General features: G+C 31.9%; 2 protein-coding genes across 2 annotated transcripts; both read left to right on the forward strand.

Moving 5' to 3' along the window:
• Positions 1-1,044: 1,044 nt before the first annotated feature.
• On the forward strand, positions 1,045-17,372 carry LOC132748254 (ectodysplasin-A-like). Its single transcript, XM_060737828.1, has 4 exons — positions 1,045-1,390; positions 8,129-8,370; positions 15,601-15,707; positions 17,256-17,372. Exons 1-4 carry the CDS (start codon positions 1,251-1,253, stop codon positions 17,370-17,372), a joined length of 606 nt encoding a protein of 201 aa, XP_060593811.1. The 5' UTR covers positions 1,045-1,250.
• Positions 17,373-21,198: 3,826 nt separating this feature from the next.
• On the forward strand, positions 21,199-22,859 carry LOC132748253 (macrophage scavenger receptor types I and II-like). The gene is made up of 3 exons (XM_060737827.1): positions 21,199-21,397; positions 22,179-22,321; positions 22,692-22,859. Exons 1-3 carry the CDS (start codon positions 21,273-21,275, stop codon positions 22,829-22,831), a joined length of 408 nt encoding a protein of 135 aa, XP_060593810.1. The 5' UTR covers positions 21,199-21,272; the 3' UTR covers positions 22,832-22,859.
• Positions 22,860-23,318: the final 459 nt, after the last annotated feature.

Genomic DNA, 23,318 nt, shown 5'->3' on the forward strand with positions numbered 1-23,318 from the left:
AAAAATGGTATATAATATAAGAATGCTGAAAATGACGCTAAGACATGTTTAGCTTTATTAACGGTTAAATAACTTAGGATGCAAAGTCAGGAAGTGAACCAGTTGTTTGAATTCAAGGAACATACACTGTACTTTAAAACGTCGGTTGAAAAGTCATTGATTAAGTTATTGATAAAGTCATAAAGATCAAATTTTTACTTCACATTCAAAACTGTATTTAAGGGCAAAGCATAAGGGTCAAGTTCAAGGTCACAGTTTGTCTCTGAATTATAATTTTGTATTAAGTCTTCCGAACAATATCAAAGAATCGAGAACACCAGCATTCGTTTATGGCAAATATTAAATTCACGGGTGATACGATTCCAAACAACCAAAATATTGAAAATTAATGTAATTCAATTTTACAAGAATTCTAAGGAACAAACATCAATGATATAGAGACATGTGAAATTGGCAATGCCTGTAAAGTAAACGGGTTTACTTTACACATAATTAAATTACATGACATAAAGAATACATATACTCCATTTTTACAAAATCATTGTTTATTAGTTAGCCGTGGCATCGTTCCTATGCAAGCTGTCAAGCAGATAATCAGTACTATTTGCTTTCACTTTAGCAAGGAACTGATAACGTCTGTACATGCTAGAACAGAGGTTCAGTGCGAACGATTGAAGAAAGGATTTCATTATCAATTACAACAAAAGTGGTCTGCACCGTCCGGAAACCCGGATCGCCCGATCAACAATCCAACTTTTTTGAGCTGATCGGACGATGTGGGAATTGTACCTAAAGGATGAAAAATATATACAATATGGAATAAGTACATTTCAAATATACAAATATAAATATGTACATTAATTACTACGAATGAATTTTTTTTTGCTTTAAATTTAGAACTTTATGCATTGGTATTCCGACAATAAATAAAACTAATCGTTTTTCACATAAAACATTACATATTCCTCTATGAAGTTTATCTGCTTAGATCTTTAAACCCCTATCATGTAAAATTTATCCATTTCAAAGATTCTTTGAAAAGATACAGCAATAATAAAATCAGCAGATGGAGTTCGTTCACAAGTTCTCTGATTAAGACTGATAAAGGAAATTGGATTGATTGAACTTTCATGTACTTACATTACATAAAGTGCATATGTTTTAATGTAAACAACTGAGAAATAAGACACTTCTTGTTGCATTAATTCTAGAAGCGGTATTGATTGTATAAATTCTAATACATAGAAGAAATGGCAATTTATTTAAGGACAAATATTATAAAATTGATTATGTTTGTATATGCACTTAAAGCTGTGTATTGTAGTGTTGATGGTGATGTACACGATAAATCGCCATCGGATCGCATAGATGATCTGTTTACTGAAATAAGGTAAGTGCTATTTTAGTTTACACTTAAAATATACTATGCTTAAATTTGATATTAGGAAATATTGATTAATTGCTACACAGTCTCTTTGTTAATATAAAATGTAAAACAAATAGGTTTTGACTTCTCCTACAATATTGACCCGGTAGATTCCTTAAACGTTACTATCTACTTGTAAATCGATATGGACGTATATAAGCAATTGTCAAATGGTCTTAACTAAAACAAATCCCTTTATCATGGGCTTTCTTGTTGATAAAAACAACCAATTTACTAATTTAATGTAAAAAAATGAAATTTACGTCAGTTGTTCTTCCAAGGACACATAATCTGTGGGTCCAGAATGCACGTGACGGTGTACGAGCTTGAGCACTTGAAAGCTTTATAATCGAAATGTGGGTTGGATAAGGAGCAAAAATGTCCCTTACTGCTGCAAATGTCCTTGTCCTCGAAGCGGTACTAGATGAAGCATCATCACTGGTCGATGAATGAGTTGACTCCAGGGCAGCAGCTGTCTGTCTTAGTAGCTCTAAGGCTCTTTGTTAACTTATCTGTTTAAAATATTTATTTAGGAAATAGATCATAACTGTGTGTGTGCAACTTCTATAGTTTCACACAGCATGATTTTGAATTCATGCACATTTATCTGAATGCACAAGTCACAGATCTGAGTCATAAATTAAAATGCATAATAAAAAAAAAAATTGTGATAAATGAACAATAAAGCATGCACAATTAGGATGTGTTCCTTGTGATAAAGGGGATCAATATCTTAATGTTATTTTATTGCATAGTTACACAAGTTACTAAATTAACTTTTTGCTGCTGATAAAGCAACAGTTGGAAACTGGTCAACTTGTACCTAAGTCAACTCGTACCTTAGTCTTTTAGTACCAGTACCTGAGTCAACTCGTACCATAGTATTTTTTCCATATTTATTCTGAGATTCTTATCAATACTAGTATATAACTTATAAGCTACCATGTGCCGACACAATTAAACAAATTAAATCAGCCTTTGATAAAGATATATATATATATATATCAATTTTTCACACTAGAACTAATTGCGTTACCTAAGTATCAGTAATCACCTTACCTAAGTATCAGTCATTAAATGTTCCTAATTTTAATACAATATCAGGGTTTTTTCTCAGCTAATTTCATGACCGATTTGGGTAAAGTGCCCAAATGAAAATAGTACCTTTTTCTACAATTCACAGCCAAAAATTCCCAGCTGAAACTTCAATAAATAAAAATTAAAAAATATGGTACAAACATGTACCTTGATGTTTTACTGTGATAAACCTGCAATGATTAAATGTCCTTATCATAGACAGTTATTGTTTGATTTCACCAATATAGGTACAAGAAGACTATGGTGTGAGTTGACTTAGGTACGAGTTGACCAGAAAGCCAACAGTCGCTGTTGGATATGTTTAGATTATTGATTTGAAAGTGACAGACCTTTCCGCCATATTGAAGATTGTAATACCAAACTATCATATAGCTGCTTGATTTTTAATATATGCTTTTTTGAAAATTATGAAACTGATGTATAAATAGCTAAAGCGAAACCGAAAGTAGCTGCAATTTTTCTGTCAATTGCCAGGTTCATCTACTTTGTTAAAAATAATTCACTATCGTTTGAACATTGGGTACATCGGTAATAAATTGTGAGTAATGCCATGCGTCTAGCTCCCTAACACTTTCCTCACGTATAAGGCTATTAGTGAAAGTTATTTAAATTAACTTGAAATCTGTAATGCGTTCCGAAAGCTGTACAGTATAGATGGATACCGAAAATAAGCTATTTTCGCGAAAATAAGATCGCGGCTACAAAAATAAGATTCATTTTTTAAATAGTGCATAGTTCTGAAAATTTATTTGCTGTAAAATCAGTCAATGGATGCAATAATATATGAGTTACATAATTATTTCAACAGATATTTTGGACGGACTCTTATCTGGTCATTTTATTTATGCAATCATTGAATGATTTTACAGCAAATAAATTTTCAGAACCAAACAAAAGTATTTAAAAAAGTGAAGTTTGAGCCGAAAAACCAATCATACGAAAATAGCTCAAATTGCCGTGTAAAGCGAAAATAAGATCCATCTAACCCTTCCGAAAGTCATATCCGAGTAGTCCTCCGGTTTATAATTTTTTGCTATGTAATTATCTATTTATGCTTAATTAAAAGTATATGCTTAACCGTATTATGTCTTTAAAATACTGGACACTATCAGCTGACCGAATTTTTGGAAATGTTTTATTTTGACAATGACGATATACACACTTTGCGTTGTTCCAGATCCTTTTGAAGAGGAAGTTTTCACATCCACACCGCAAGGGAGAAGTTGTTTAAAAAAGACGCCCTCTGTCTGAAGAAAACGTTCAGTTGAAGTTGGTTCCCAGCTTCGTATTATGACAACGTCATATTTTTAATGAATTTGATGTTGTTAGCTTTTCAACGGACGAATGATGCTTTGGTCGTTTTTATTAAATGTTCAGCAGTTTGTTTCAAATATTAAAACAAACCCGTTAGATTAATACCGAATAAACAGTTGAACATTCTACGCTTTTCATTGTGGAGTGTAAAGTACAAAGTACCTTTATTCAAAATCTAATAACAAATACATTCTCATAATTATACTTAACAAAAAGCACCAAAGTATCTCAAAATGCCGTAATAATTATTGACTTCAAAATAAAGCAATAATTTCAGCACAAATAAGACAACAGTAATTCAAATATTGTAAAAGTAAAATATAAATTGGATTGCCATAAAGCATATTGAGTGAACTGGCGGATATCCCCTTCCATACTAAACATAACTTAGATTATACAGAAACACTCTTTTTGCCTTAATAGACATAATTATGCTCTGCCATTTTGAACATAGATCATTTGCTGGTAAAATGAACAATTGTCTACATAATCAAATCCTTTAACAACTTAAATATTTTTACCAGAATAGTGCCAATGCTCATGTTCCTCATTTTTGTTTTGTCTATAAAGTTTATATTGATTACAAAAATATTAGAGACAATTGAGCTGTCGTTGAAGACCAACGATAGTATCAGATACAGATGCTATATCATCTGCAAACATAATCATACATATTTCCAGAGTATCAGGATACAATTGAATACCCCTTATATTATTTCTTAAAAACAAACCATGTTATTCATTAATATATAATGCAAATAATATCGGACTTAGACTACTGCCTTGACGTAGTCCTGTACACATAGGGCAATCAAAAATATCAGAAACTTCAGATTTAGATTTAACAAAGCTTTTAACCGATACATTAATAGTTTTAATTGTGTTATACAAAAAAGAAACAACCAGTTATTTTGTTTTTACGTAATATATCATATATTTTAATCGTCCGATCTATAGAATCAAAAGCTTTCTGAAAATCGATGACAGCTACATAAACAGGCTTTCGTTTCTGTTGGAGATACAATAGAGTATAGTATTAAAACATTGTCAGTAGTGCAATAATTTTTCCTAAAACCTGCCTGGCATTCTGAAAGCTTTTCATATGCCTCAATATAAAAAGTAATTCTGTTGGTAATAATATTAATATATACTTTGCTTATGACATCAATAAATGATATTCCTCGATAATTATTAGGGTTTAACAAATTATCTTTTTATGAACAGGTATAATTACACAATGACACCATTTATCAGGGAATATTTCAGAAATAAATATCTTATTAAATAATTTGCACATATAAGGAAGAAGTAGAGTATCTAAACCATAAATGATATGCAAAGGTATTAGTGTGCCTCCAGTTGCCTTGTTAGACTTTAATGTTTTAACAGCTTCATTTACTTCATCCTCAGATATTTGGCTATTAAACAGAAACTTCTCAATCTCATCTAAATAACATATTCCATCTGAATTAACATCTTCAGTAACTCTAGCCTGTAAATGTTCACTAATACCTCCATCAATATCAGCAACAGAAAACAACTGTTTAAAATGATTAAACCATTATCTATACTTACAGGTGAATCTCTGTTACCTGGTTTTAATATATATTTTTTTTTTCAAAATTCTTTGGAGTTTTTTACGGTTTTATCAATATCAGCTATAAATTGTTTTCCATATGCATATCTTTTTTGTCTAAATATATTTTTTATGAATGCTTATTGTAAATATAAATGTTTAAATTATCCAAACTTGGACAATCTGAATTTTCGCAGTGAAGACCTAGAAACTTTACGGGCAATTTTACATTCAGCACCAAACCATGCCCGATTTTGTAGTCTATGGATTTTGTTATGTTTACTATACAACAGAGATTCATTACAAAAACTGACAATCTTCTCAAATACATCAAATTAAGTAAAATATTTACAACATTACAATGTCCATACAATGAGTCTAACCTGTCAAACAGATCTGACTTCTTAGCATCACCAAGAGTAGATGAATATACAGATTTACCATTATTTTTAAAATTATATGCTGTAATAGGTATATTTTCAAAACTTCTACCAGAGTTAATGTTCGGGTGAATTATCAAACACAATGAGAAATGTTTACTTTCAATCACATCTAAAACTTTAAAGTCTACAATTAAATCATAAATATTTTTGGATGCCAAACAATAGTCTACAACACTGCGCAAATGTAAAGTTTCCATATGAACCATCTGTATTTTCAGTTAACAGTCTACCATTATACATGTAACAAGAATATTCTTTACAAAATTTAATCAAATGTTTACCATCATTATTTGTAATGTTATCTTGTGAGTGTCTTTCAATTGCAATACCACTTTCTCATACATCTCTAACATCTTGAAACTCTGGTCCATCATAATATGACACATAATCAACAAGAATACCAATTCTAGCATTAAAATCACCACAGATTAACATTTCATATTGTGTCAAGTTATCATCTGATATATAAGACCTTCTGATCAGTGGTCCGGCATCTATACCAATACACCACAACTCATTGACGTTTGAAGTTAACAAATATATCGATATATTGACAAGATAACAGCATTTATTCAGTGACCTTTTCGAAAATTTATGAAGTGCCAGCAGCCATTTTCACAAAAAATCTTACGACAATTTTTATCGTAAGTAAAAAGTTGGAGGACAAATATATATTAAGCTAACAGTATGCTATAAATAACACAAATTGAGGCATAATTATTTATCAACATAACATTTGTGACATCATGATTTGATGACGTCACGATGGTGAGGGTTATGAATAGTTTAAATGTGAACTATACTGTAGTATTATTGAAAACTAATAATTTGTAGATTTGGTGAGTTCGATTTCATTGCCAGCATGTACTAGTGGTACCTTTTTATTTATTAATAACATAGTAGACCTTGTTTCTGAATCTTTTAGATATATATATATAATTATCTTCAATCAAGATATAAATTATATCAGTTTGAATCATGTTTTTGTTCTTATTGAAATTTGTTTGTGTTCAATAGATATTTCAAGCTCTTGATTACTTGATTTTAAAACCGGAATCAAATTTAGAGCATGCATAACACTATCAAATGATCGTTGCTAGGGATGTTTTTGTCGTAAGATTTATCGTAAGTGAATTTTTTATCTTAAGATAAAATTTTAACTTACGAGTGGCTTTGTGAAAATGACTTAAGATTTAACTTACGATTATCGTAAGTGAAAAACTTAAGATAAATCGTATGATTTTTTGTGAAAATGTCTGCAGGTCAATAGTGTTTGACAATAGATATGTTTAAATTCTACACACCATAGGTTAACACAATATGAATATATATAGATCTAGTCTCAATAAAAAACAAAACAACAACAACAAAGGAATTGGCATTTAAGTAAAGAAAAGACCAATTATTTTGAGCTGTAATAGGTTTTATTCAAATTAGACATTTTCAGTAGGAATTTCATAAATTTCCGTAATTAAAATATTTTACTCAAGGATGAGCAGAGTATGTCTTTCATAAGACTTAATAGAGTTACGATTACGTTTAAATAAACACCGATGTTAATTATTACAAAGCTTTTAGGGTTTCATATGAAAACAAGACGATTTGGAACTTTGTTAAAGATTAAAAAAAAATCATATTATTCAGCAAAATTTTATGTAACTGCTAGATTGTTTTGCATATATTCTTATTAAAAACATTTGAAGTCTCGCAAGATGTAAAACTAATGGTCTAAATTTAATAATACCTAAGAATTTCTTTATATTTTGCTTTGCATTAATGACTTATGTGAACCTTTGTTTATTTTTTTTATACACTGTACCGTTTGTTATTCTCTAACAAAAGTATCTTGCACAGAAATTGCATTTTCTATTGTGAATGCTTGTGAACACTTTGCATGTTGCGTTGTCGATAACGCCAACACAACCTATATTGTCATCGTCTTTTCGTCTTGTCGCTAGCCAAACGCGAACAACGGTGCGTTGGCGCACTGTCGTCTTGTCGTCCTGTCGTTAGATAAGCACGCCAAACGGTACATTGTCGTGCAAAGCGTTGTCGCGATTTCGCCAATCCTTTGATTTGAGCCGACAGACAATGTGACGTCGCGTTAACACGCCGCACGACAACGCTCCGTTTGGCGTCCATTGTTAGCGACAAGACGGCAAGACGAAGACAACAACACGACGTACAAAAGTGTTCCAAATCAGCCACCATAATTTTCAATTATTTGTATATATTGCAAATATAAATGCTTTAAATATTTTTTTTCATCAGGGCTTTTCAATATACAATTGAATCAAAACTGAAAGAACTTAGTGAAAAAAGCTGCCAGCAATGCATTATAAGATTATTCGACCCTAACACAAAAGGAGACAAAGATTTGACTGATCATCTGAATAGAACAAGAGATAAAAACACGACCGTAAATAAAGATAATGGTAAACAGATGGAGGTCTATTCGGACGAACTCATGCATCGTCTTGCTGAATTAGAACAGACCAAGGGCTATATATACGGTACGATTTTATTTTTAATACGATCATTCTTATATATGCAAGTCATCCTCTGAAATGAGTAATATTAATGTATCTCCATTTCAATTATATGTAAAAAAGAAAAGAAAAAAAAGAAATTATTACTAAATTTTTATGCTCCCCGAAAAATTTCGGGGGAGCATATAGTCGCCGCCTTGTCCGTCCGTCCGTCCGTCCGCTTTTCTTGTCTTGGATATAACTTTGAAACAACAAGAGGTATCAACATGAAACTTTGTAGGTAGATAGATCTCATTGTGTAGGTGTGCAGTGCACAAGAACCGTAATTCTGCCTTGCTTTTTTTATTATTCCCTTTTGTTTAATTTTACACTTTGAACTTTGTCCGGGACATAACTTAATAAGTATAAGAGGTATCAACATTACGTGTGCAGTGCACAAGAACCGTAACTCTGCCTTTCCTATTTTTTAAATTAGTCACCTCTGTTTTTTTTTTACACTTTGAACTTTGTGAGGGACATAACTCTAAAAGTACAAGATGTATCAAAATGAATCTTTGTAGGTAAATAGATCTCATTAAGTAGGTAGGCAGTGCACAACCGTAACGTAACTCTGCCTTGCCTAATTTTTAAATTATTGCCCTTTGTTTATTTTTACACTTTGAACGGGACATAACTCTAAAACTAGAAGAGGTTACAACCAGAAACTTTGTAGGTAGATAGATTTCGTAAAGTTGGTTTGCAATGCACAAGGACAGTTACTTTGTCATGCCCAATTTTTGAGTTATGTCCCTTTGTTCATTTTAACACTTTGAACTTGGTCCTGGACATCACTCTAAAATAATAAGAGATATCAACATGGAACTTTGTAGATAGATAGGTCTCATGGGGTAGAAGTGCAATGTTAAAGATTCGTAACTCTGTCTTGCCTTATTTTGAAGTTATTACCCTTTGTTTTTTTTACTTTTAGAGTTTTTTCCGAGACATAACTCTAAAACTTTTAACTATGAACTATTAACATGAAACTTTGTAGGTAGATAAATATCATTATGCTTAAATAACATTAACAAAGCCTTCTATTTTTTGAGTTATTTCCCTTTGTTCATTTTTACACTTTGAATTTTACATGGGACATAACTCTGAAACTATAAGAGATTTCAATCAGGAAACTTTATAGATAGATGGATCTCATTGCATAGAAGTGCAGTGCAAAAAACATAACTCTGCCTTGCCTAATTTTGGGGTTGTTGCCCTTTGTTCATTTTTTTATACTTTCCTGTGTCGGAGAGCATCACCCGGTTCAACCGGTTCTTGTAATGGGAAGTGTTGAAAATAAAAATATGGCCCTTTTTATTGACGTCTTACCCTAAATTGAATGATATGATGTGGGTTATAAAAAATGAGTGAAAATTTAGTGACAACGAACTTAAAGTAGTAGAACAAGTGTCTTCTGGTGAGATATGTAATGGAAAGATTTGTACGAGGGGGCGTAATTAATTAGATTGCCGAGTGTTTTGATGTTCTTTCTCTTTTGTATCATAGCCAAACATAAAAACACGTTCACTGTTGTCACAATATGAAACCCCCAAAATGGGAACCAATGAACGAGCATCCGAATATCGCTTTCCCTTTCTCTGCCGTCTTAATTTGTAAACCCCAGCAAAAATGAGCCAATCAATGGGCTGCTCTGGAGTGCGGGTAAAAACTAATACCTGCACTCCAATTAACGCACTGTGCATGTATATGTATACGATTTAACTCTGACACATTTTCAACGGAAAAGTCCCCAAACTATGATACAAGTAATCATATTTGCTTATGTACATTCCTGTAACATTTCTTAGTTTGAACATATTTTATTGCAGCACATACACGTACAATTTAGAAATAAAATCTATCTCAGGGTTTTTTTTAGCTATTCAACACCGGTTAGGAGTTTTGATGAGTAAGAATTGACCGCGAAGATCTTTTCGCGTCGAAACGACAAAACCGGTGTTAAATATTCGATAAACAGCGCTCAAGCCGATATTATTTCAATTCTAACAAGACAAAATGAGGAAGATAGCTGATACCTTTTTTAAAGCGGAGATTACTTCCGCTGCCGATATTCGTATATCGTCTTTTTATTTGCACCGTACTGTCACTAAAATATTTAAAAAGTCAGTTTCAAATGTCTACATTCTGGCGCATAATCGCAACTTTTCGACCCTTTCCGTCAGTCACCGGATAATGACCTCCAACACAAAAGTATGAATACACAGAACGAAAACGGTATTATGATTTAACCTACGCTGTGAAACTAATAGTAATTTAATGCTGAGAGTTGTTGACAAGTTTTATCCAATATATCAAGTAAATGTCGACCTAAAATTAGTAAATTCATAGATGTAATAGTGAGCAATACATTATTTATATCCCTATTACTATGGTAAGTACAAAATGCTAACCTGTTGACATTGAGCCGCAATTGTTTAAAACTGTGCATCATAGGTTATATTTCAATTAAAAATTGTTGTCAAACATGTCAATCATAATTGTACTTAAAGGTACTTTACTTTATTTCCTTTGGATATCAAATATATATACATTCGTTATACATTACCGAAGATTACAGTCTCTGTCTGTTTTGTTTATATCTGCAACCACGTGGTAGAACTACTTTTAATCGGTATTGTTTCCGAGGTTATTATAGATAATAGCCGAGGACGTTCCGATTGTCAGGCGCATTTATGAATGAGTTGAATACTTGGGCTGACGTCATTACGCTGCCTACGAATAGGCACCGATTTGTGTTATAGATTTTATGAAGTGATATGGATCAAATCTGTAGCGTAAGTGTATGTGAGATATTATTTCAGCATTGTATGAAAAGAAACAGAATGGTTTAAATGATATGCACGGTTTATAACAACAATCGAAAATGGTTTGGCAACTAATTCTTACAACAATAGATTAAGCCTTTCCCAGAATATATTTCGAAATATTTTATGACTGCATATTCAATTTTAAAAATAATAGCAAAATCGTTAATTATTAAATGTTTACAGTGTAATCTTTGGAAAGATACTTCGTCCGTCCGTTCGTCCGCTCGTTCGTGCATCATTCCGCCCGTCTTACTGTCCTTCCATATATCCATTCGTCTGATCGTTATTCAGCACACATTTATTTTCCTGAGCGTAACTGAAAAAAAAACATTGTGTATTTAAGATATTAACTTAAATAATATATTTCATTTGTACACATGAATGATTTTTTTGCTATTTTAAAATTCCTAAGTGCCCTTTTGAAAAACATTTTGTCCACCGGTTATCTTGAAAAGTATTTGAAATATCAGCTTGAGTAAGAAGATACATCTCATTCAAAAGGAGTTCAGTGTGCAAGATAATCGTTTCGTTTCATTTTTGCCCTGTGTTTTCCCATGTTTAATGATTTTGTAATTTCCCATGTTTATTTTTTTAGTAAGAGCAGAACTCGAATATTTTACGAGATATCACTTTGAAGCGGCTCAGTTGGATATATCTGAAGATAACTCTACCCACCATACCGTTATCTTTAATTAATATCCCATTATCATTTATCAGTATTAAGATAAGAACTTGAAACTTCATTGATGGACAGATCTTATGGATTAGGAGTTCAATGTTTGAGAATAATAACTCTTCTTTTAATCATTATTGTCAAATTATTGCCTTCTGTAATTTTTTTCTGATTATTTTTACTCAAGAATATAATTCGAACAATGTTTGGAATACCAACTTCATACTTTATTGGCGACGCCGGTGAGCGGCGTCGTCTCTTATGGAATGCTTTTTATTTTGGCCTATGGAAGGAGCTGTTATTATAAGCAGTTGATGTCATGTTGTGTTAATTAGTTTTATTTTGATTCGTAAAAATCAAGTAAACAAATATGTTTTTATATTTGTATTTAATTACTTCATGTAAATAGCATGTGCATTGTGATATTATTTTCTCGAAATTGCAGGCCCAGTTTAACAGCTTGTTCCTCAGCTTTATTGATAATACTAAAAACCCGAATTTTGAATATCGTTGTTGTGTACATATATGCCGTATTCTCATTTATTCATTCATGTTTTTCAAAAGTTTCCAACAAGAAGAACGTTCACCTGCAAATGAGTATTAGGATAGGAATGGAACTGTTGTAAACGGTTATCCTATTGATTTTATCCATAATAGTAACGTTAATCTATTGCACAGAATGATTTTCTTTACAAAGTGTACCTGTATCCGGATGTTGAAAGCTATCCGATTTTCTGCAATAACTGCTGTCACATGACCATTTAACTTTTTATGTATACTTACTACCATTGATTTACATGGCTTAATAACTGAGCTTGCAACATTTCATAACTTTGCTGTTAATGTTGTTCTTTTAGGTTTCAGGTTTTCTCTATCTTAAGGGGAAGCAACTCATGTTTACTCAATTATTTGTTCTTTTCTGTCTAACTTAGGTATTACTTACTATTTTTGTTGTATAAAATTTACCAGTTGTAAGGTCATCAAAAGCATAGAGACCCTGAGGAGTGAATATTGATAGATTTTTATTTTACTGGCTTATAGACTGGATTTTTCTAGTTTGTTCAGTTAGTACATACCTACAGGTATTCTGCTACAGGAATCTTCTAATCACTATGTGAAACTAATTATTATTTTCTATGTGTTTGTATATAAATTGTTAATAAAATAACCTTTGGTAAAAATGAAAGGTAGAAAATTAAAGCTATGCATATAGGTGCTCATGTCCATATATTAAAACAGAAAAAGGATAACATCCTGAAGTTATCAATTTTAAACACTTGATATATATGCAGTTTGTTATATAGTAAAGTCTAATGGAAGGTTAAAAGAGGGACATTATTTGTTACTGTAAGAGATATGCATTTGATGTTTAGACACTCATACAACTCAAATTTTATTATATGATATAGACTACAGTTTGTACAGTACTATACATTATAGTTTTTTTCTACAAGATTATTAATTCCATCCAAGTACCAATATTAATAAGATGGTATATTTATTTTTAATGTAATGTGCATACATTTGTATCTTAGTATATGGATATAATGTGTATTTCTGTATTTAAAGACTAAAAGTTATGATCGATGAGACTTGCATTTAAATTTATAAATGATAATACATGTATTGATTAGTCTACATGTTATAGGTGTTTATACCCAGTGTTAGCTGACTAAAAATAGTATCTATACTAGAGTTTATAAATTATAGTTTTATTTCAACTAGACTTTAAATTCCATCCATTAGTACCAATGTTAATGTTAATGTTAGGATTTCATATTTATTTAATTTAACATGTGCATAGTTTGAAAAGGACAACTTCTGTCATATCTATTTGTAATGTAGGGACACCGGTTTCAACCTCCAGGTTTCCAGAGTCAACCCACAACAGACTTTTCATGAGCAGATTGTTACTTGCCCTTGAATAAAGTTGTGCACTAAATTTTATAGCGGGTGATTTGTGCCACATGAAAACCAACAAAGTACAAAAAATGACCGGGCGCCAGGTGAAAACATGAAAATACAAAGTGGTTCGGTTGTTGCATTTTCATGTGTTCGCCCGGTGCCCCTGATGCAAAATACAAATCAGCCTTCATAAAATTTCGTATCTTAGAATAAAGGTTAGTTTTTATCTGTGGAAAAAAAGATATTGTACATGTATTAGTACAACTTTGTTCACTTTCAAATTGACCTGTTATAAATGATGGCACAACCATTAACTGTCTAATCCCTTTTTAGTAAAACTAATTATACAATATATAAATTGTAATCTGACTAAGACTATGAGTATGTAATTTATTTTGAGTATTTAATTGTTTATTTAAGAATTAATCTTATTGTTAATTAAAAAATCTAAAAGTATCTTTCATTGTTTAGAACTGTTCACTATTTAGGGGAGAAAATGTGTAAGCGGCCAGATAGCTCAATGACTACAGCTGCGGTACATAATTCTGTTGGTCACAGGCTCGAGTTCTGGTCAAGCTGTGTAGCTTAGTTGGTCTTCTGACAGTCATGGGTTCGAGTCATGGTCAGGCAGTTTCAGTCAGGGTTTAGAAGTGTTTTTTCAACTGACACATGTTTGATTGATGTAACAGATTGTATTAAATTTAAAATGGACGAATGCAGTATTGCATGGTACTTTTAGATCTACAAAAGGCATTTGATACAGTTGATCACACTACACTGCACATGAAGAAGTTCTTCTTCTTCTTCTTTTTCATGAAACTTCAAGCATCTGCCATAGGTAATAACATTCTCACATGGTTCAAGTCTTATCTCTGACAACAGCTCGTGGATGTGGCTTGTACTCATTCTACTACTACTCTGAGTACCTTTCGTGTCCCCCAGAGGTTCATTTTAGGTCCTCTTTTATGTCTAATATATGTCAATGACATGTCTGCAACCTTAAGCAATAAGCTTCTATGATATGCTGATGACTCAGGTATCCTTGTATCTGGTAAAATAAATCTGAAGAAATTCTCTCTTATGGCATGAGTCTTATAAGATTGGTTAATTTACTATTAATTGTCTTTGCATTATGGTGAGACAGTCTATTGTTTTGGGTTCAACTTTGAACTTAAACAGGGTCCTAGTTTATAGGTCACATGTAATGGCACTGATATAAAGTACACATCTTTTGTTAAGTATTTAGGTGCAAAACTTGATCAATGTTTTTTTTAGCGTCGCCTTTGACGCTTTGCATCAATGCTTTTCTTGTAGGTGAATGGATCTCTTTAAGGTGAAGTGTACTGCGCAAGTACAATAACTGTTTATTTCATTCCTATCATAAGCTACTGCCCTCTGTGTCTGTGTTTGCATACCTTTTGTGCAGACCATAACTCAAAAAGCTTTAGAGATAAAATTTGTAATTCGAAACTTCATTCGAGGATAAATAACAGCAAGAAGGAATGCAGTTGACAAAATAACTCAACAAAAAACGGAGTTTATGCCGAATTTTACTTTTCTTGCTTTATTTGCAATTGTTCTTTCTTTTTGTCCGGGCTTATCTCAAATATTGAATTGTTTTAAGTGAAAAGGTCTCCAAACCTGTACTTGTGCTATTGCCTATATAAATGTCAGTGTGTATAATGAACTTTCTTCTTTTATATTAATTTTTGTCCTTTCCGGCTGGTAATTTGACAGTCTAAGACTGCTTTTTGTTCTGAGCGGAAATAATAAACAAATTATGGTTATTTCAAATGCTTGCTTATCTTGTTCTAGCACCACCAAAAGTGATTCCTGAAAAGGGGAAGCGGGGTTCTAAAGGATCACCTGGATTTCAAGGACAACCAGGAATACCAGGGCGACCAGGAATTCCTGGATATGATGTATGTCAATTAGATAATAAATAATATCAACTAGTTTCAGAATATCAAAAAATTAAATATAACTAAGTACAATAATTGTTCTAGCATAACGTTTTAGTGAAGTTTACGATACATACGATAAAATCTCGTATTATCTAGACTATTTTATCTTATCAATACTTTTATAAATCCCCTTTCGCAAAGCGGGGATGGATCATAGGAATTGCCTCCCTCTAACTGTTCATCTGTGTGTCTGTCTGACCGAGCTTAAATGTGGATACTTATGTCGCAAAATAAGTAAGAGGTATGATCAAAAAGTTGTCGGCCGATATACTTTTAGCCACTACACAGACATTTACTCACTATACTTATTTAAAGATAACTGACCAAGTTACTTGCGGTTTTACACAGATTAAGTAACATAAAACACACTCTGATCAGTAGAGGGGGTGTGTCATTTAGACAAAATTGAGAAAGTTGAAACTAGAGCTGTCATAAGATATGAATGTCCGCCAAGGAAATCCATGGCAACTACATGGATACACTTGGGAGGGGAGTCCCCTTCTTATAGCACTTTAAAAAAATGGACTGCTGAATTTAAGTGGGGCAGGGAGAGCATTGCAAATGATGAGCGGCTTAAATCTTTTGGGACAGTCAGGGGATAATCATGGCAAGGTCTTACTATAAACGGTACGCACTTTGCAGACGAATTGAGGTGTCTGCGTAAAGAAATCGCACGTAAAAGGTGGGGCACACTGGAAGCAATAAAGGTGTCTTAAAGGCTCTCAATGAGAGCTTTATTTTGAAGGGGTATACAAGTTGGAGCACAGGTGGGCAAACTGCACTGATGTAGAGGGCGATGATATTGAAAAGAAAGACCATTAGTTAAGGTACTCTGACAAACGGAAGTGCATCGGGCAAAGGACTTTTTAAAAATCCACGTAACTGTACTTTCTCTTTGAAGTCGTTCATCCCTTTTAAGGCTTAGTGTGGCTATTTTTCTAAATGTGGCTAAAAATACCAATAGAGAGAACAACAGAGTAGCCGCATTATTATTGTCTTATTATTAGTATGAAATTACGAGATATTAAGCTGTCTTTCAAATATCTACCAAAACGCAGAGAAAGAGTCTATGTCATTAAAAACAATAATAATAAATGGACAATTGAAACTTTAGATTGCGATGAATGACACATCGTAATATCTATCACATTTTCTTAAGAATGAAGAACAATTTAGAAAACAATTAAAAACTGTATTTTAAAAAAAAAAAAATAATAGAAAAATTGCAAATGGAACGAACCTAATTATCAAAATGTTTCGTGTATGTTCCCACAGTTTATATTCAAATGTACACATCTGAAAAAAAAGCTGACCGTTTAAATTGTCATTCGATGAAAGATTTTTTATTTATTTAGCAAAGTAGTTTAGTAGTGTTCAATTAGTGAAAGTGTTACAAGTCATGTTTTTAATATATTATATAACAGATAAAATGATTAAATTGTTGGAATTTATCGTTTAAAAATGTGCATTTGTACTTTTCATCACGTTCTGTTGTTTATCAACTAGGGATTACCTGGAATTCCTGGAAATCAAGGACGACCCGGCATGCCTGGTTCTAAAGGTGCAAAAGGAGAGCGAGGAGTTCCCAAACTCAGTCCCATTGAATTCAAATGGAAAAAGTAAAACCTCTCTTTAGCTCCAACAGAAAGATATATACTGCTCTTTCCTGATTGAACTTTTACAAATTGAACCATCTTCACGACTTATTTATTATATCATATTGGTAGTAATGTCAGTGACTCATTGAAACGTGCTTCAAGAAATTGATTTAATAAAATCATGTCATTTCTACTTAAGTTGCTAGACTATTTATTATTGTAGGTTGGTTATAGAAAATGTGAGTACATCAGTTATTGTTGCGATAATAGAAATGTAGCGAGGTTTACAGAAATCTTGGTCAAACCACAAAACGAAAATTTACGATAACTGAATTTATAACATCAGGAATAATATCATCAAATCAATTTTACTTATTGCTAAAATGTGTACACTACCTTTTACCTAATTTTGAACCTGTCTAACCTTTAAGTCATATTATGCATTAGACATGTATAAACTGTTCCTTCTTGAAATGATACTGTTTCAAAAATGGATTTAGAGCATCTTAGATTCTTATCACTTGGCAAAAGTAGCACTGGAATGTAATAATTACTTGTCATAAAATTAATAAAATGTACAAAAAGTAATTTCTTGACTTCCTTACAAAATACTTAATCAATGTAAATGTACAAGGGTTGTTCGGGAAGTTCTGAGAATTTTGTCATAACTCCTATATTTTTTGTTTCTTAGACGTAATATTTTGCACATACTAAGATTAGCATATCACGGAACTATTCCTTAAAATTGAATAGAATCAGACAACAATAGCCGGAAATAGCAGTAACGATAGCAACACTATAATGCCTCACCGGAGCAGTCCGACTCTAAAGAAAGGTATAACGCGCTACACTAATAATATTTCGTAATTTTGATAACGTAAAAAATGCGCGAAAACGCTGGTCAGCAGCGGAACGTCATGACATCATTTCTTGAAAATATCATAACTATCGTATAGCTGGTTGCACAGGCTAATGAGTCATACACGCTATATTCAAAAAGAATGACAAGTCAACATGTATATACATATATTAAGGTTTTTATTTCATAATGTGCACTATGGAACATGACATGATTTATGAGTATTATAGTTCAGGATACATGCGGACTGATCTTATGTCAAAATGATTAATATATGTAACTCTAAAACGTGTGTATTTATATACATTATAAAATGTCCTTATGACAGGTTGTCTTTATATATACTATTCTCAAATGTCAAAGAGGGGGAGTTCGACTTTGGTATTCCACTCGTTCACTTGTGTGTTTGTATTTGTATATTAAAAGTATGTAACATCCGTGAGTTCTTTCTCCGTTATACGACATAACGTTATTTAAATTCTCAACTGATCAACATTGTTTTAAAGTTGTTGCCCAGAGCCACTGAGTAAACAACATGATGTCTATAGGTGACGTTGAATTGCATATCATCGTAAAATTTTGTGTTGCGCTGGAAAAGTCTTCCACAGAAACAATGAAAATGATCAATTCTACAGGAAAATACAAGAAATGCAGTCCGGCTACAGTGTATAGATGGCATGCTCGTTTTAAAGAAGGAAGAAACTCGATCGAAGACGATCCTACAGCCCGGACCTCGCTCCGATGGACTTCCGTGTGTTCCCGGAGCTCAAATTACAGCTGCGTGGAAAACGCTTTGACTCAGCTGACGATCTTGTTAAGCATACGCAAGCTATAGTCTCGTCCTTTACCGATAGCTGGTACGTGGAAACATACAATAAGTGGATCAGCCGACACAGGAAATGCATCGAAATTGTAGGTGACTACGTTGAAAAGGTGCGACGATCGATGGACTTTAACGTCGCATAACGTTGCAATTGACGTCGGCGTGCTCCGGGTGTTTGTTATATGGTTATTTACTATTTTTATTATGTTTTAGTTTCTGTGTGTATGATGATGATATTTTCAGATACTGTACAGTATATATTGAAATAAATGCGTATATAATTATATTTACGCTAACCCGACTACAACGTGTGCTATAAAACAATTCTCAGAACTTCCCGAACAACCCTCGTACTAATTGCCAATAGCAGCAGAAGCAAAAGAAGATTCAAGTAATTTACCATTGGGTAATTGTTTGGAAATTGTTACAGGATTTCAGAAATAAAATACTTTGGAAAAATAAAAATAAAATCATTTATTTAGCATAGTAGGTCTTTAATTATGAATTCTATAATTCCTACATTTTATTTTGTCTGAACTTTATTGTTTTTCTATTTCAATAAGTAACCTTAACTTAAATCATTTTGCCTTCAGAAAATAACAAAGATCTATGGTTGTTTTAATATTTCAAAATCTCTCTTCAAAGAAATCGAAATGCCGCTTTAAAACGTTCATATTTTGACTTTTTTCAAATAATTGTTTTTTGTTTTTATTGCTCTTAAATGACATCATCTTTAAGTTTATAGAACTGTTATGATTAACAAGAAAGAAATATTGGGACCTTTATGCATATCAACAATTCTTTTCTACCAAAAGAAATATTGAATCGTTCAATGAGAATAAGTCCATAATTCTGTTGTACATAAATATTTCATCGGGGTTAAACATTTGTAAATTAAAATATCCCTTTTAATAGGTTAATCATTTTTCGATTGATTCCATTTCACGAAAAGTGATCATATCCAAATGGTTTAATGTTGATATAATAAAATGACTTGATTTTTAGCCTGCATTTATATCTAAGACCTATTAATTCCCATAGTGTATAGTTCAAGAATCAGAAATAAAGAGACTTAAACAAGTAATTTTAGAGAAATAGTTTTTCGTCCGGAATTTTTAAAAAGTGTAATGGTATTGGTGTTGTTAGTTTTCACATCGGATCACATTGAGTTGTAACCCTTTTTACAGCATACACATGAATGTGTTCCAGATTGTGCACGTTTATCGGTTTTCTGATTGTTTCAATATTTAAAAGTTACCATGCATTGAGAAAACAGATAAATTTCTCCTATTATCATCAATGGTGAAATAGAATAAATTTCATTATACTTCAAAAGGTATGAAGACCTGGTTCTCTTGGGCGTGGACTGTAGGTTGCATTTTCTACTATCGTCCGTAAACAGGCTCTGTCAAACTGAGCCTGCAACATTTTTATTTGCCGTTTTTGGCGTTATTTAGGGAATTTGTTATTCTATCTATTTTGAAGTCCACAAAACCACCAGATTTTTTTTTAAACAGGCGATGAAAATTAGACTAAACGGTTTTTCTGAAATATAATACAATATGTTGGGCAAGCTTAATTATCAAAGTTTAATTTAGAACTCCAAACTCCCCATATAAAGGTAAATAAATGACGATTTTTCAATCGAGGTCTCCAAGTATATAGAAAAGTTTTCCACAGAAATCTGTAACGTTTTCCAGGAACTCCGTGACAGTTATCATAAGAACTTCAAACTAGTTTACCTTTAAAACACTCATTATAACAATACCAATAATATGTTTATGCATTTAAATTATTATTTTACTTATCTAAATTTTTTCTTTATTAGCTATCAAACATGCTATATTTAACCTCTTATTTCGGCCCATGGATATATATTATTCAAGCCAGGAACCCAACACGCGCAACAATGAGATAGTTCGGCAAAGTTGAAGTTTCGTTAATTTGTAGATTTTTATCAGAATGCCCTCTAATATCCTTTAATTTTAATGACATTCAGTGGAATATTTTCGTTACATGATAGCAACATAAAGTACATTTCTCCAAAATGTATATCTGCAACATCAAGAAAGGATGCCTGTACTTTTATCGTACAAACGTTTCTGTTTCAAGAACATGTGTTAAATGTCCACTGATAGCACTTATTGTATAATATGACAGATGTTATTGCACTTTGGAGGTTTTTATTTAAACTTTAAATAAAATTTAGGTTTTACTGCTGTTACATCTGTTATAGAGAGGGAATGGCAATTTATATTATACGTTTGATTTTGTTTGTATATGGATTGACAACTGTGCATTGTAGTATTGAAGATGATAAGGAAAACACACTATCGGACCGTATACAAGAAGCTTTTACTGAAATGAGGTAAGCGTTATTTCATTGGTCAGTTTTATAAAATTTCATTCTTCTATCAATCTTTTTATAAAATTGACAATTCAAAAAAAAAAAAAAGGAATTCTGGTGGAAAATGAAATTTGCCGTCGATAATCTATATAAACAATAAGGAAAACGGTCCAATGTCCATATGTAATTTAGAACAACGGACACGATTTTACATGTTTTATAGAAAGGAACGTACGTAATGACGCGTTAGAAAAGCTCTCGGGATGCTGTTTTGAACATTAATATGATGCATTTTTCCAAGATAAGATTATTAATTTGCATAGTTTGAAATGCTAAGTTTGAAACCACATAAATGTATTTCAATGTTAAATCCGCTTTAAGCGGGAATATAATAGAGTTATGATTGTGTAAGATTTAAATAATACAAGATGAATACAAAATGTTATTACTTATAATAACAAAGCGATTATGAGATAATCTGGATCATCCAAATTTCGAGTTTTCGTCAATATTATAAAAGTATACTTGTTCAGCTCAATCTGTTAATTTGTTTCATATAATTGGATTATAAATATTTGAAGTATTGCCAGATATGTAGCTTTTGTTGCTTATGCAGTTTGAATAAAGACTTATGTGAAACGAATTTGATACGCTGCACTTTTCGGAAGAATTCATATAGCCATATAGGCAAAATTAAAACTGTTCAATAGAATTTCGTAAAACTTATTGTTGCAATATAACTATAGAGTGCTAAATATTCACTTTATATATTCTACATGATTGTTAAATCAATATTTTTCAGGACGTTTCAACATACAATAGAAAATAGACTGAATGAACTAACACACACAGGATGTCAGCAGTGCTTGGTCAATTCGAAAGATATCAACGAATTTTCTAAGCGTCTTGATAATATAAAGCAAGATTACATTAATCGTGTCACAGGTACGATTTACTTTATATAATGACCAAATCGTTAAGAAATTTTAGAATTTTATTTTTCAAATCATAATGACACTTTTATCACCATTTTTTGATTTTCAAGAATAGATAATGTGCGATGTTGAAACGGCGTTAACTGAAGAGTGAGAACGGCAAAAGAGGATAACAAGTCTCATCCGATGTAAATAATCTGAAATCATGTATACTTATAATATTTTCATGAATAATTCAATAACTTTGCATATTTAATAAAGTTCAGTAATATAGTAACATTGCAAATTGTGTGACGTAAATATTGCATCCAATATTGTACACAACTTCAAGCACAATAACAGTTTTTTTTTTTCAAATATTTGGTTTTACTTTTTTCTAGCTATTGAAGAAATGCATCAGCCAGTAAAAGGGGAAAAGGGAGATCCGGGTCGTCCTGGACGCAAAGGAGAACCAGGGCTTGATGGACTTCCAGGAATACCAGGATTGCCTGTATGTTATCTTAAATTTCAAATCAAATAAAAACAATAAATTACAATTCCTTAAACATTTTTTTATGCGCGAGTGCAATCAGACATTATATTGAAGGTAAAACTATATTTAGTTCCATAACTTAAGAGATGTGGAACTTGAATATTATTCATATAACGTAACGTAGGGCATACTTTATTTGAATATTTCAGGTCATAACAAAAGCATCTGAATCAGATTCATGAACAACCCATGAGTATCAGGTCAATTCAGAATCATTTTAAACGTATAATATAAGATTATTTTTTGCAAGCTTCTAGCGAGCAAGCCATTTTTTCTTACAACGTGGTCAATAAATTTAGAAATGAAAATATACAAATGTTCACATACATTTACCTATTCTAAGAACATTTTACAATAAAAAAGAATCGTCATGTTTTTAATTGACACGCTTATACTGAACAGTAAAGTAACTTCTAATTACATTTGTATAACGCATATAACATCCTGTCACAAAAATGCACATACTATCTTAACT

The sequence above is a fragment of the Ruditapes philippinarum genome, unplaced genomic scaffold (assembly GCF_026571515.1).
Source record: "Ruditapes philippinarum isolate M1 unplaced genomic scaffold, ASM2657151v2 ctg12271_1_1_1_1, whole genome shotgun sequence".
Classification (NCBI taxonomy): domain Eukaryota; kingdom Metazoa; phylum Mollusca; class Bivalvia; order Venerida; family Veneridae; genus Ruditapes; species Ruditapes philippinarum.